The sequence below is a fragment of the Jaculus jaculus genome, chromosome 19 (assembly GCF_020740685.1).
Source record: "Jaculus jaculus isolate mJacJac1 chromosome 19, mJacJac1.mat.Y.cur, whole genome shotgun sequence".
Classification (NCBI taxonomy): Eukaryota; Metazoa; Chordata; class Mammalia; order Rodentia; family Dipodidae; genus Jaculus; species Jaculus jaculus.
Genome location: NC_059120.1, coordinates 60401426 through 60415640, shown reverse-complemented (window position 1 = coordinate 60415640; position 14215 = coordinate 60401426). Strand labels below are relative to the sequence as shown.

Sequence of the window (14215 nt, the reverse complement as noted above, 5' to 3'; positions counted from 1 at the left end):
GCCCAGGTTAGCCTCAAGCTTGTGGTGAATCCTGTGCCTCAGCCTCCCAAGTTCTGGGGTTACCAGGCATACATCACCACGTCTGCTGGGACAGGGTTTTCTTTACTACAATACCTTGTCTTCCTAAGTGCAATATGTTTCTCTGTCCCACAGTCAGGTCACTAATATAAGCCACCGGTTAAAAAAAAACAACACCAGAATAAACCGGGCATGGTGGTGCACGCCTTTAATCCCAGCATTCAGGAGGCAGAGGTAGGAGGGTTGCCCTGAGTTCAAGGCCACCCTGAGACTCCATAGTGAATTCCAGGTCAGCCTGGGCTACAGCAAGACCCTACCTCAAAAAAACAAACTAACAAAAAAGCCAGGATATCAGAAAGCAGAAACAGAGGACTGCCCTCGTGGATTTAGAGGTAGAAGATACTGGCTGCCAAGGTGTGACATGCAGCCAGACCTTCAGATTCTAGGCCAGTGTCAGTGAGCAGGTAATCCTTGGCTCTGACCCCAAAACAGGAGCTCCGGGGCCCTCCCCGTGCCACGTGGGGGCTGGCGGAGTTCCTGGAAAGCCCCTCGTTAGCCAGGCACAGCCCACAGGGGCCTGGTACTCTTCTACTGTATTTGACAGATGAAGAAACCGAGGCTGGCAGATGACGCACGCAGGTGAGTGACCCAACCCTGGGGGATGGCCGCTGGACTTGAATGCACCCACGAGGAGGGCTCAGCTGCCAGAGTGAGGCATTCAAGGAAGTGTTTCCCGGGGATCCCGCTTGCTTCTCCCCGGCTGGCCTGGTCCCTGCGTCTCCCCACACCCCACACCCCCAGCCTCACCCAGAGCCTGAGTTATCTGGCTACAAGGCACTCAGCGCAGGCACGGCCAGAGCAGGGTTCTGCCTTCCTGCATCACAAGGCTCACGGACAGTAGATGGCAAATGGAGGCCCAGACAGGTCCTAGCTACCGCGGTCTATTCCTCTTGGGTCGTCTATTCTTCTTGGGTCGTGCCTACCGAGCCGAAGAGCGCGTGGGACAGACAAGGGCAGCATGGATGAATGCGGGTTTCGGTGCACTGGAGGGTCACTGCGGCTTGAGTGGCAAGAGGACCCGTGGCGGCAGCAGGTTTGCCAAGCGGGAGGGCAGAGGTGGTGACAGCTCTATCTCTGAAGGCGACTGCCGACCCCAGCCTGCAGACGTCCTGCTGGAGCGGAACCGGGAGGAGCAGGGAGGCTCTGAGGCAAGTAGTTTGCTTGCTGGCTTTCAAAAAAATGGAGGAGAAGCAAAATGGGGTGACTGGAAGCTCCTCACTCCTTGCTCCCTAAGTATGGGACAGCAGTTTGGAGAAGCAAGTGGCCAAGTCCTTGAAGCCTTTCCCAGCCCAGCACACTGGCTCAAGTCCGCCTGGGGCTGCCTCCGGAGAGGGGTTCCTTCAGCATCTCAGCCAGGGGGAACGGTCACTGGGAGCAAATGGGACAGGGGAGTCATACCCAAAAAAGAGCGATGGAGATAAGCTACGAGGCCCTGAGCAATCTGGCCCCAGTCACCAAACTCCAGGGCGTTTCCTTCCGGGGCGGGCTCCTGTGATGTGAGCGTGGAATGTCCCCCACAAGGGTCATGGTTGGAGCACTTGGTCCCCAGCTACTGGTGCTGTCTTGGGAATGGAGCCTTTGAAAGGTCAGCCTGGCTGGTGATAATGCGACTGGGGAGGGGTCTTACTAAGGCCTCTGGAGCCTCTGTCTGCTTCCTGCTCCAGCAGGGTGTGTGTAGCCTCCGCCGCAGGCCTCACTGCCAGCCGTGAACTTGCCCATGCCTTCTCCACTATAATGGGCTAAAACTGGGCCAAAGTAGACTTTCCTTCCTCGAGCTGCTTCTGTCAGGTATCTTGTAGCAGCTGAAGGACTCAGGAACCAGATGGACGCCATGAAGGCTTCAGAGTCCTCAGTAGGCCTAAGTTTCTGTCTCCTGGCAAGGTCTAAGTTTTTATTTTCTGGTAAGGGTGGGTTTAACACTTACTGGAAACTGATGACAACATACATTCCTGTAGTCATAGATAAGTCCAATTCCCCTAGACCCAGCCTGCCAACTTTGCCCGCAAAATCCTAAGCCAACCAGAAGAGTACAAGTGCAGTTACTGTTTAAATCAACCAATCATGTACCCATCCCCTTCTTCTATGTCCAGATCCCTATGAAAACCGTGCCCTCTCCGCTACTCTTGCATGGATCCACTGCGTTGGTGAAGTCAAGAGACCGAGCTTAAGCCCGAAATAAAGCTCCTTGCCCTTGCACACATGTTTGGCTCTCCTTGGTGGTCACTGAGGGTGCCGAGAACTGGGCGTAACAGCAGCAGCCGAACAGTGACCAACAAGATGATTCCATGGACTATTTGTCACAAGGTGAAACCACTGGCCCGAGTGGTCGACTCACAGTGAGCTCCCAGTTGGTTGTACCTGAAACCAAGAGAAATAAAAAGGGCATGCATGGTGTCCTCAGCTCCCGTGCTGACTAACTTTTCTGGAAGCCACAGAGCACTCACAAAACCCCAGAAGCACAGACTGCATACCTGCTTCACAATTTCCTTAAATCACCTCAGAGTGAGGCAAAGTCCCTGACAGTCACTGCGACCCATCCTGTTATACTGAGCCCCTCTGAATTACTCCCTAAGATTGGCTGGCGCAGATTCAATAGCTTTCTGGTCACTTCCACGCATTGAAAAGATAGTTCAGTACAGTTCATCTGAAAAACTTAAGCCTCAAATCCTGTTGAAAGCTCCTCTCATCCCTGAAATCTTAGGCCTGACCTGTGGTTCAGAAATTTGCAGAGGGAAGCCGATCATTCATTCTCCTCCCACCTCCTCCTCAGAGAGCACAGGACGATGCACGCGTCCCTTTTTCGCACTGTTCCCTTGTCACTCCTTGGCTCAGGCTGCTGGCTGCCACCCTCCAGTACAGACAGTGGGCCTCTTGGGCCTTTTTCCTGGTGGCTCGCTGAGGGTGTGCCTCGCCAGAGCCCAGCCAGTAGCCCTTCCCCGGGGCAGGCAGCCTTCTTGGGTGGAATCTTACCATATGGTTCTAGCATGGCCCCCTTCACCCACACCCACTGCCCAGAATTCATCCTGTGCTGGGTGCGCCCCGGCGAGCCGTGGGTTACCATAGCCTAGTGAGTGCACACTTAGGAATAAGGAGCGAGCGTTTTCTCCTATGGGTGTCCCGGCCTGTGTGCGTTATTCTTTTGTGAATTTTTTTTTTTCTCTTTTGGCTTGTGTTGGTGGAACACCCTCTCCTGCCCCTTCCTCCCTGGGAGGGAAAGCAGACATTCTGGGACCCTCCTCACATGGGTAGAAAGGCTTCCCTGTAATTTGTAGCAGCATCTCTATAATTTGCAGCCTCCTCTGTAGGGCGGGGTGGGACTGAGTGAGGCCTACAGGGCAGAAGTCTTTCCATAGATCAAACAAGGTGTGCTTAGCACTTCCCTTAGGAATGGAGGTTGGTTGTTTGTTTTTTAATTACCTACGATTTCCAGCTTTGGGACATGACCTGAAGCTTAAGGACAGACAGACAGATGGACAGATACAATTTATTAAGCAAATGGGATTATTCTACACATATGGCTCTACCATTAGCTTCTCTTGCTAAGCAAACTGCTATATTTGGGGAATATTTCATTGTCATTCCATACCTCATTAAAAATACATGTATGGCCAAATGTGGTGGCGCACACCTTCAATCCCAGCACTCAGGAGACAGAGGTAGGAGGATCACTGTGAGTTCAAGGCCACCCTGAGACTACAGAGTGAATTCCAGGTCAGCCTGAACTAGGGTAAGACCCTACCTCAAAAACCAAATAAATAAATACATGTATGTCTAAGTTGGAAGAATGGCTCAACAGTTAAGGCGCTTGCCTGCAACACCTAATGACCCAGGTTTGATTCCCCAGTGCACACATAAAGCCAGATGCACTGAGTAGTGCATGCATCTGGAGTTTGTTTGCAGCAGCTAGAGGCCCTGGTGTGCCCATTCATTACCTCTCCCTCTCTCTTTGAAAATAAAATAAAATTATACATATATATAAAGAGAGGGAGAGTGAGTGAGAGAGAGAGCGTATATATAACCCATGCTGTATACAAGGACTTTACAACAGAAAAAACAAAAACATAATGCTCCTTTCTCATTAAGATTCTGCGTCTCAGTGGATGTTTTAAGAAAGAGGAGATCTGAATGTGCCCATGTTTTATAGCAGCAGGATAAACCTCGTTACCCTAAGCAGGACAAATCTTTTATTTTTTCCTATTAAATAGACTATTTTTAAATTTTTAAATATTTTATTTATTTATTTATTTAAGAGAGAGTGAAAAAGAGAGAGAGGGAGGGAAACAGAGAGAGAATGGGTGCACCAGGGCCTCTAGCCACTGCAAACAAGCTCCAGACTCATGCACCCTTGTGTATCTGACCTACTTGGGTACTTGGGTACCTGGGTACCTGGGTCCTTATGCTTCACAGGCAAGCTCCCTCAGTGCTAAGCCATCTCTCCAGCCCTAATTATTTTCGTTGTTGTTTTGTTTTTTGAGGTAGGGTCTCGCTCTCGCTCAGGCTGACCTGGAATTCACTATGTCGTGTCAGGGTGGCCTCAAACTCACAGCAATCCTCCTGCCTCTGACTTCCAAGTGCTGGGATTGAAGTCGTGTGCCACCATGCCCTGCTCAGCCCTAATTTTTTTTTTAATCTCAGTTAGGGTGGTGGTTGGAAAGTAAAATGCCCCCCCCCCCGTGTTAGCCTCATGTGTTTGTGACTAACCCTCATAATCCCCAGCAGGTGGCAATTTGGGAGGTGCTTTAACACTCCAGCTTTAGGGTGTTAAAGCCCAGACCCCCTTGGCGGAGCTAGCTCGCTCTCCAGACTTCCTGCCGTGCTCTGCGGACTGAGCCAAAGCTTCCCCTGGAGAGCACGAGCTGAATAAACTTTCTTCCCACCGGCTGCTTCTGGTCAGGTATTTTGTCCCAGCAACGAGACGATAACTGCTACAGTTAGAATACAAAATAGTGGGCTTCATCATGACATTTTCATGCTTTCACATTAATGTGTCATGTTCATTTCATCCCTTCATGTCACTCCTCCCCTTCTTACTGGTCCCTTCCTATCCTCAAACAGTCCCCTTTCTGCTTCCCTTTCACACACATGTACATGCAATAATCCACATTCTGCAAATGAGAGAAAACAAATAGTATTTTGTTTTTTTTCCCCTAGTATTCTCTGTTGCATTTAGTTTCTTGTTGCTGAGACAAACACCCAAGTAGAAGGAGCTTATGGGAGGAAAGGGTTTATTTCAGGCTTACAGAACCCAGGTGAAACTCCATATAGCAGAAAAAGCTGGCTCACTTCCATAGATTCATAGCAGAGAGACACAACCCAACAGCTAGCAAACACAAACAGCCAGAGCTCAAACTGCTCTGAACACACCTTTAATCCACCCGCAGTGATACACCTCTTCCCCAGCAGGGCTCCACCTGCCGGAGACTCAGGTTGCAAGCTCAATCTCAATCAAAATCACCTGAGTCTATGGGGCCATACGTTGAAACCACCACACCCTCTCTCGTTCCATTACCCTTCAGACCCCCTCTTTCCCCCTAAAAGTACTCTCCTGCCTTAATGTCTACTGTGTGCACAGACACACGCACACACACACACACACACACACACACACACACATCTAAATTACTCATATAAGAGAAAGCATCACATTTGTTTTGAGTCTGGCTTGTTTTACATGATTTGTTCTTTAGTTGTATTCACTTTCCTGAACGTGACGTAAGTTCATCCTTCTTTGCTCTCCATTTTTGCTCTACAGCCACATGTTTGATGGACACTGCTGCAGTGAACTTATTGTTGCACTAGAAGCAGCTCTGAATAGAAGGTGTGTTTCCACTCACAGGTGGGAGGGGAAGCACAGTGCAAATGAAGTATGCAAAGCAAGAATAGTTAACTTATATATGTCTAACAGTAATTCGGAGTCACAAAGGAGCGTCGTCCAGGCCCCGGCCTCCTCTAATGCCCACAAGGATGGACAAAGGGAAGGAGCATTGTGAGGACAAGTAGAGGGCACAGGCCCCTCCCCACTCCACTCCAGGCAGGGGGAGTAGAAGGAAGTGAGATCAGCCCACAGATGGGGGAACACACTAGGTCTCCTCCTGGTCACCTCTTGATTTCTGCACCATGGAGCCACTGACTTTTTCTGCCGAGGATCAGCATGGCTAGTGTGTCTGGGAACACGGACCCTCAACCTGTTCTGGGATTTGTAATCCGTTCTGCCCTCACCTTCCCTGGCTTGGGGTCAAGGATCAGGCAGGCCGTATCTGGACCATAGCTGTTGAGAGATGCTGCTTCTTGATCTTGGACAGACTTTTTATTTTGTTTTTATTTATTATTATTATTATTATTATTATTATTATTATTATTTTAGCATTTAAACCAATGTCTGTGAGAAAAAAGTTGATTTTGTGAGTAAAACCTGGCACTTATTCAGGTCTTGAGAGTCTCAGCAGGGCCAGGTGACTCCCGGGTGCTCACCCTACTTGTCTCCTGCCTCCTCCCCCTTGGGGCCGGTTTCTGGAGTTCCTTTGCAGTGGCTGGAGGCCCTGGCATGCCCATTCTCTCTCTCTGTCTCTCTCTCTCTCTCTCTCTATCTGCCTCTTTCTCTCTCTGTCTGTCACTTTCAAATAAATAAATAAATAAATAAATAAATAAACTAATTTTTTTGAGGGCTGGAGAGATGGCTTAGCGGTTAAGCACTTGCCTGTGAAGCCTAAGGACCCTGGTTCAAGGCCCGATTCCCCAGGACCCACGTTAGCCAGATACACAAGGAGGTGCACGCATCTGGAACCTGAACTGAAAGGAAGCCGTGGTCACTGCTGCCCAGTGAAGAAGCTCCTCCCGGCCAAGGCCATTCAGGATGAGGGTGGCATTCTGGGAATCGCCTGGAGGTGGGTGTGCCCCGCCACAGATTGGGAGAGACAAGCAGTGAGACCAGGGAACAAGGGCCCTTTGCAATTATGAGGAGACAATCTATGGTCCTGGGAGAGAGGGCAGATCACAGGGACACCTGACTGAGTAAGGGACCAGAGGATCGACTGGCCACAGAGCTAAAGGATACTGTCACTCACAACCACAATTCTCCATCTGGTTTGGCCTCAAGATTATTCTGGATGCAGCAACAATAGGAGAACGCTGACAAGGGACAGTTCACCAGGCTGCGGCCGGCATGCCATGCTCCACTTCTCCCTGACTGCGTGGCCCCATCTTGTCACCTCTCCCTCACGACACTAGCAGGCGCTTGTCGAGGCCAGCAGGGGGCGCCCGTTCCTAACAGACAGCGTGTGTTAACTCAAGTGGGAATGGCGGAGTCTAATTAGCCCTGCCTCCGCTGGAGGAGGCCCAGGAGCAGCAGCCACCTGTGGGGTACAGCCAGCCTTCTCCCTCGAACTGGAAGAAAGTGGTGGACTTGGCTCTTGTCTTGTGATGTGCCATTTCTTCTATTTTGTTTGTTTGTTTTGTTTTTCAAGATAGGGTCTCACTCTAGCCCAGACTGACCTGGAATTCATCTGTAGTCTCCTGATGGTCTCGAACTTACCGTGATCCTCCTGCCTCTGCCTGCCGAGTGCTGGGTTTAAAGGTGTGCGCCACCATGGCTGGCCCGTTTATTCTATAAATGCATAATGACTGCTGTGTGTCAACACTCTTCTAAGAGATGGATGAGGAGGTGATGTTTTGTGGTGATTAAGTGGATGTGATGTCAAACACACTGGCTTGTAGTAGTTTCAAGTCAGCCAGTTACTGTGTGATCCCAGACAATTCAACTTATCCTCTGAGGCTGCATTGACTTCATCTGACGGAAGACAAAAATGGCTTTAACAATGAGGATTATTCTGCAAGTTAAATGAATTAATACAGTTAAAGAACTCCAAGCATTGCCCGACACTCAAATGTCCTCACTAACAGATGGTGACCGTTCTTGTTTCCACGAGGCTGGCACTCCAGAGACTGTCAACACGTACTTGTTGGTCATGCTGCGGGGTCCCAGGGACTCTGCCAGATGCCGGGGAAGGTGTGCTGGAAACAGAGATGGAAGCATCCCTGCAGAGAACCCCTGTGTAGACAGGAAGAAACGTGCACACACCCAGCTGACTGTCTAAATGGTGGAAAGACGCATGCACGTCCCAGGAGCCATGCTGGTTCCATATTTCCCACCTGAGGATGTGAGCTTGGGCCAACCCCTTTGCCTCTCTGACCCATGGTTTCTTCACCTGAAAAGAAATCAGATTCTACCCAAGGTTATTGGTGGTGTGACAGGATGGTAGCCATGGTGACAATGGCACCCTCACATCCACTTGATCCCAAATGTCTGTCACTGGAAGGTACGTCTCTCTACCAGCAGTGTCCCTGGGCTGTCTTGCTGCCAATTGAGATCATCTTTGTCTTTCTACTGAAGAAGAAGGGACACTTTGATCAAGCTGGTCTCTACGAACCTTCCAGGTTCAATAATCAGATTTCATAAAAATGTTCCCCTTGGGACTTGCCAGCAAGTCTGAAAGCTCCTTGTCACTTCATTTTCTGTTAAAGTTCAGTTGTTACTTGCACAGGATATATATTACCATATTTTGTGGTCACTTCAGTTGACCAGATGTGAATTGCCAAGTCTGTGGCAATAGGAGCTCTTGACAATGACCCAGGATGGAGGAGCATTTCACAATAGCAGACCCCTGGATCCTAACTCAAAGACCATTGAAGGGTAACACTGGCATTCCGTTTTGGAATAAGAAGTCGGTCATCGGTTGGTCACAGGAGGCCCTAAACGAACAATGAGTCCTGTAATTGCAGTTTTCAGAATGTCTGGTTCATCTGAGCCTTATTTGAAAAACATGTTGTTCCCTGATCAGCTTCAGAAAAAATGTCAACTTCTGTGGTGGCATGTGTGGACAGAATATGGCAAGAAGGTGGCCTTATTGGTCCTATGAAAGTTAGCAGATGTGTGAGCTCGTGGAAGGGGCCATTTCTTCCCAAGATTCCTCATATGCCTGACAGCCACGTAGCTTTCACTCTGTCTAAGCTGTACAAGAAACTGCCGATTCCCGAATCCTGGTTGTGGAAGGGAGGCCACAGTGTTTATGCGCGCTGCCCCAACTCAATTCTGCCCTGGCACGGGGTCAGGTGATGACCTTCCAAGGCAGTGACTTCCACGTGCCACGCTGGTGAAAAGTAACAGCACCTGACAGGGCTGCGCTGGCGGGGCATGGCAGCAGGGCGCTGCGAAGGGCTGGAGTCTGGCGCTGTCTTCCTGCCCGGCCTTCTTCCCCAGGCAGTGCTCTGCAGCCGGCCCTCCATACACCTAACAACAAGGTCTCCAAGCAGCGGAATGAGCCACACTTCTTCTCATTTCTTTTATTTGCAAGGAGAGAGGGGGAGGGGTAGAGAGAGGGAAAGGCACCCCAGGGCCTTCAGCTGATGCCAACGAACTCCAGATGCATGGGCCACTTTGTGCACCTGGCTTTAAGTGGGTCCTGGGGACTTGAACCTGGGTCCTTAGGCTTTGCAGCCAAGCACCTTAACCACTAAGCAATCTCTCCATCCATGAACCATGGCTTCTTAATCCTTCCACAAACCTTCAGTGGGCCCTGCTGCTCTTTGATGAAGCTATTCTGTTTCATTTCTACTTAAAAAAAAAAAAATATATATATATATATATATATGTTTATTTATTTATCTGATAAAGAGAGGAGGGAGAGACAGAGAGGAAGAGGCAGATAGAATGGGTACACAGGGCCTCCAGCCACTGTAAATGAAGTCCAGACACATGGAGTCAAACCTGGGTCTTTAGGCTTCACAGGCAAGCATCTTAACTGCTAAACCATCTCTCCAGCCCTAAAGGCTCTGTTTGTTTGTTTTGGTTTTTCCACCTTGTGCGTCTGGGCTTACATGGGTCCTGGGGAATTGAACCATGGCCATTGTCTTTGCAGGGAAGTGCCTTAGCTGCTAAGCCAGCTCTCCAGCCCCTTCATTCCTACTTTGCGATGTCACCGCCAATGTCCCATGCCTCCCACGAGCTTGCTCCCCGGTCCCCGGCAGTGTCTCGCTTGACTGTGGCTTTTCTTTCTTCCAGTCCAAAGTGTTGCATCCTGATTCTACTTGCCATTTACTGGACTGTGATTTCATCTTCTCAATTTAAATGCACTGTCGGGGGCAAGTCAAGACTGCAGTGGTTATCCATGTAGAAGGAGAAAGTCCCACAGCCCTGCCACCAGGAGCTGGCAGGCTTGAGCATAGGGTTACCTGTTTGCTGCTTTGCAAAATGGAAGGAACATTACCTTCCTTACAGAGTTTCTCTGGGGGTTAAATGTGACAGTGCTGGTGAAATTGCTCAGTTCAGAGCAGGTAATAGTAAGTCGGTAAGGGAGCTATTCCCAGTAATTTTGTAGAGTCTTATCTCAGTTGGTTCTGGTTCTATAATAAACTGCCATTAGCTGGGAGGCTTACACACAGCCACTTATTTCCCACAATTCCAAGGCTGGGACGCCAAAGCCGAGGACACTGGCAGATTCAATAGCTGTGGCAGTCCTGTGGTGCTGTCACACGGTGGGAAGAGCCAGGAGCTCTGTAGAGCTTCTTTTATAGGGTACTAGCCATTCACAGGGGCTCTCCTAGTGCCCCAACCACCGCCCGGGGACCTCCCTCCTGGGGAAATGCAACTACTCCTGGGGGATTCGAGCATTCCTGGGGGGTGCACGTACTCCTGGGAGATTCAAGCTCTCCTAGGGGTGTCAGTGCTCCTGGGGGATTCAAGCAATCCTGGAGGATGTGAGTACTCCTGGGGCATGCAAACATCTAAGAGGATGCAAGCACTCCTGGGATATTCAAGAACACCTGAGTGAAGGCAGGCACTCCTGGGGGATACAAGCTCTCCTGGGGGTGTGAGTACTCCTGGGGGATTCAAGCTCTCCTGGGGGTGTGAGTCCTCCTGGGGGATTCAAGCTCTCCTGGGGGTGTGAGTACTCCAGGGGGATTCAAGCACTCTTGGGGGTGTGAGTGCTCCTGGGGGATTCAAGCTCTCCTGGGGGTGTGAGTACTCCAGGGGGATTCAAGCTCTCCTGGGGGTGTGAGTGCTCCTGGGGGATTCAAGCACTCTTGGGGGTGTGAGTACTCCTGGGGGATTCAAGCTCTCCTGGGGGTGTGAGTACTCCTGGGGGATTCAAGCTCTCCTGGGGGTGTGAGTACTCCTGGGAGATTCAAGCACTCCTGGGGGTGTAAGTACTCCTGGGGGATTCAAGCTCTCCTGGGGGTGTGAGTGCTCCTGGGGGATTCAAGCTCTCCTGGGGGTGTGAGTGCTCCTGGGGGATTCAAGCTCTCCTGGGGGTGTGAGTGCTCCTGGGGGATTCAAGCCCTCCTGGGGGGTGTGAGTGCTCCTGGGGGATTCAAGCTCTCCTGGGGGACGTGAGTACTCCTGGGAGATTCAAGCCCTCCTGGGGGGTGTGAGTGCTTCTGGGGGATTCAAGCTCTCGTGGGGGTGTGAGTGCTCCTGGGGGATTCAAGTTCTCCTGGGTGATGTGAGTACTCCTGGGGGATTCAAGCCCTCCTGGGGGGTGTGAGTGCTCCTGGGGGATTCAGGCTCTCCTGGGGGTGTGAGTGCTCCTGGGGGATTCAAGCTCTCCTGGGGGTGTGAGTGCTCCAGGGGGATTCAAGCTCTCCTGGGGGGTGTGAGTGCTCCTGGGGGATTCAAGCTCTCCTGGGGGTGTGAGTACTCCTGGGGGATTCAAGCTCTCCTGGGGGTGTGAGTGCTCCTGGGGGATTCAAGTTCTCCTGGGGGTGTGAGTGCTCCTGGGGTGATGAAAACACTCTTGGGGGTTTTCAAGTACTCCTTAGGGTATGGGTGCCCTGTGGCATTCCTGGGGCATGCAAGTACTCATAGGGGGATGCAAGCACTTGGTCTGTAACCCTCAACATAACTTTCTAGAAGCTGAATTTGATCATACACGCTTCGAAAACCCAGCACTCATGAGGCTGAGGTCAGAGGATCACAAGTTCTATACCAGCCAGAGGACACAGTGAGACCCTGATTATAAAACAAACAGACTGACAGGCAAAAGAGAGAGAGAAAAAAAAAAAAATCAAAAGCCCTTACAATCTAGACTTGCAGACCGTATTTCCATCGTTGGGTTTGGTGTTCAAAGACAACCTGCACGTTCTACTGTCACACCAGCTCTCAAATTCTCTCCTCGTAAGCTGGGCGCGGTGGCGCACGCCTTTCATCCCAGCACTCGGGAGGCAGAGGTAGGGGCATCGCTGTGAGTTCAAGGCCACCCTGAGACTCCTTAGTGAATTCCAGGTCAGCCTGGGCTACAGTGAGACCCTGAATCAAAAAAACAAAAAAAAAAATAATAATAATTCTCTCCTCGTGAAGGATTGTGTCACACACTTCTCTCTTACTATGCCTCTTGCCGCCTGCATTGCACAACAGAGGTTCAAGAGCAGCTTCACCAAGTGTTTCAAGTTGTCCATCTCCCTGTGGGTTCAGCATGAATTTGTTTAAGTCATAAGAAACAAATTTAATTTTAAATGCCCCCCTTGTTTTCTTCCTTTTCCTTCTTCTTTCTTTTCTTCCTCTCTCCTTCCCTCCCTCCCTTCTCCCTTGCTTCCTTCCTCTCTCTCCCTTTTCTTTTTCTTCTTTTTTTTTTTTTTCTTTTTCTGGTTTTTTGAGGTAGGGTCTCACTCTAGCCCAGGCTGACCTGGAATTCACTATGTACTCTCAGGGTGGCCTCGAGCTCACGGTGATCCTCCTACCTCTGCCTGGGATTAAAGGCGTGCGCCACCACGCCCAGCTCTCTCCCTTTTCGTCTTCCTCCTCATCCCTCTTCCCCTACCTCATCTCTCCTATTCTCTCTCTCTCACTCTGCACCAGGGGAGGAACGGGTCTATCCAGAGTAATTTAGCCATCTAAGAAAAGTAGCCACTGGTGATTTATGGCCAACCAGAGACATATGGGCAGCCTGACCTAATGTGGCCTTTGGAAAAGCCAAGACAGCAGTTGCCTTTGCACACCCAGTTTCCTCTACTTGGTATTTTGTTGCTTATTTTTACCATTCAGTGTTAAAACTGGGAGCCAGAGGACAGGGAGAGTGGAGATTTTGAAGTTGATTTTCCCTCCTCTCTCACTGAAACCCATTCAGTGCTGGCATCAGTTCTCAGCCTAGGAGATCCCGAGAAGATGGAAGGGTGTGGAATAGATATCCAGTTATCTGGAAGACAGAGCTTCCATGAGCTCCTACACATAAGTGCCCTTTCACATGAAGAGTGAAATGCTCTTGTCCACTTGTAACTATTGGGTGAAAGTTCTTTTTTTTTCTTTGGTATTTTGAAGTAGGGTCTCACTCTATCCCAGGCTAACTTGGAATTTACTATGTAGTCTCAGGGTGACCTTGAACTCACAGTGATCCTCCTACTTCTGCCTCCCAAGTGCTGGGATTAAAGGCATGTCCCACCACCCCCAGCAAAAGTTATTTTTTTTTAATATTTTTTTGTTCATTTTTTATTTATTTATTTGAGAACGACCGACACAGAGAGAAAGACAGATAGAGGGAGAGAGAGAATGGGTGCGCCAGGGAAGTTATTTTTTAAAATACATCCATACAAGTATATATTACATGTATAGATAATGTATACATATAAAAACAACTTCACACATATATATTTTAAACATATATAATTCCATACATGTATATTATTTATTTTGATTATATTCACACTCATATCCTCTTCTATTCCCTTCCAACCTCCAGTGAGCCCTTTCCATTCCCCTGCTAATCCTCCTTCTACTCTTCTCTCTCTTTATTAAAAAATATTATTTATTTATTTATTTATTTATTTGGGAGAGAGAGGGGCAGGGAGATACACAGAGAGAGAAGAGCTGTGCCCGTGGCTGGAGAGGTCATCAGCTTTAGAGAGGAAGACACAACTTAGTGACCAGTTGTGAAAATGCTTTGTGAACTTTTATGTTTATACACATAGACTCATGCTCTTCTCAGCCTTGGCCCAAGAAGCTGCTTTTCACAGTGGGCAGCAGTTCATGCATAAATTCATAACTGGTCAAAGTGCCGGGAATAAGTGACTGTTGAATCCTCAGCCCCAAGTGGGACATCTATGCCCCCCCTCTTTGAAGGCTTAGGCACAGTGCAGAAAAGGATAGAAG

General features: G+C 49.6%; 1 protein-coding gene across 1 annotated transcript in view; it reads left to right on the top strand.

The window, feature by feature from the left end:
* The first annotated feature begins 926 nt into the window (after positions 1-926).
* The window catches only part of Cd5l (CD5 molecule like), a 36899-nt gene continuing 23610 nt past the window's right edge, over positions 927-14215 (top strand). Inside the window, exon 1 of the mRNA XM_045138017.1 lies at positions 927-1226. Within this exon, the coding sequence (XP_044993952.1) occupies positions 927-1226 (300 nt within the window). The remainder of the gene's footprint in view (positions 1227-14215) is intronic.